The sequence below is a fragment of the Trichinella spiralis genome (genome assembly GCF_000181795.1).
Source record: "Trichinella spiralis strain ISS 195 chromosome Unknown Scfld6155, whole genome shotgun sequence".
Taxonomy (NCBI): Eukaryota; Metazoa; Nematoda; class Enoplea; order Trichinellida; family Trichinellidae; genus Trichinella; species Trichinella spiralis.
In genome coordinates this window covers 1-1,247 of record NW_003533094.1, presented here as the reverse complement: position 1 = coordinate 1,247, position 1,247 = coordinate 1, and the positions used below count along the sequence as shown (strand labels likewise).

Sequence of the window (1,247 nt, the reverse complement as noted above, 5' to 3'; positions counted from 1 at the left end):
TCGTAGCAGCAATCACTCTATATCAGCTTGGGGGGTGAAAGCCATGCCAACTGATTCAACAAATTCAAGCATGGTTCGTGGCACTTCACGATCGCCTGCCTTTTCAGAATCAAAACGCTTGGTACCTGTAAGGTCAAATCAAAATCATTGGTGTTGATCATCAATTCATCAAAAATAATATTTCAAACAAAAAATCAAGCCACATCATTCAATACACCACATATACAAACCCTCTCTTGTCGTTTCATACATATTAACAATGTAATTTTTAATTCATTTTTTAAACAATAACACTTACCAATTGCGTCCAATTCATCGATAAAAATTATAGCAGGAGCTTTTTCTTTGGCTAAAGCAAAAGCATCACGAACCAATTTCGCTCCATCGCCAATAAACATTTGCACGAGCTGTGGACCAGCCAATTTCAAAAATGTGCTTTTAGTCTGAGCAGCCACCGCCCGCGCCATCATGGTCTTCCCTGTACCCGGAGGACCGTACAAAAGAACTCCTTTCGATGGTTGAATACCCAGAGTAATAAATCGTTCTTTGTGAGTCATTGGCAAAACTATCGCTTCAATCAGTTCTTGAATTTGCGTGTCCAAACCTCCAATATCGCTGTATTTCTCGGTAGGTCTTTCATCAATTTCCATAGCCTTTAAAACAATTGAAGCGAAAATTGAAACAAACATTCAAACAATCAAAATGGAAAGTTAATCGAAAATAATTTTTCAACTTTTCAATCATTTATTTAAAATTCCCATTCGATTTGACAGATGGTCAATTTGATAAATACGACTATACTATAGCTTGAAGTAACCAAAGGAAGGGAAGACACATAAAATATCCAGCACAAAAAATACGGTCCCGAATTGGAAGTCAGAGCGATCGGACAAAAAATACATACAATTGTACAATGAAAGTACGAGGAAAACCGCAATTGCAAAAAAAAAGCCAAAGAACATCCAATCCCGGTGGAAGGATCAATGTGGCAAATCGACGGAAGAACCGACCTGTCAGACCTTCCTGGATTTCCTAGCAGAACAAGCCCGGTGCGCTGTGGACTTCGTACAGTCCACACAGGGAGAGAGAATACCCTCCCCCACGCATAAACACACGGTGATGGAGAGTCAGCGGAAGCGATCTCGCCCCATTAGTCAAACAATTGGAGCCTTTCATACATCTGTCCATCCAACCTGTCCGGTGTGCCAAGGTAAACATCGTGTAACGGTATGTCCACAGTTCGTGAA

At 40.5% G+C, this 1,247-nt stretch overlaps 1 protein-coding gene across 1 annotated transcript; it reads right to left on the bottom strand.

Moving 5' to 3' along the window:
* Nucleotides 1-12: 12 nt before the first annotated feature.
* Tsp_15749 (26S protease regulatory subunit 6A) lies at nucleotides 13-650 on the bottom strand. The gene is made up of 2 exons (XM_003366341.1): nucleotides 299-650; nucleotides 13-125 (listed from the first exon to the last, which is right to left on the bottom strand). The coding sequence occupies exons 1-2, from the start codon at nucleotides 648-650 to the stop codon at nucleotides 13-15; spliced, it is 465 nt and encodes a 154-aa protein (XP_003366389.1).
* Between the last annotated feature and the right edge of the window lie 597 nt (nucleotides 651-1,247).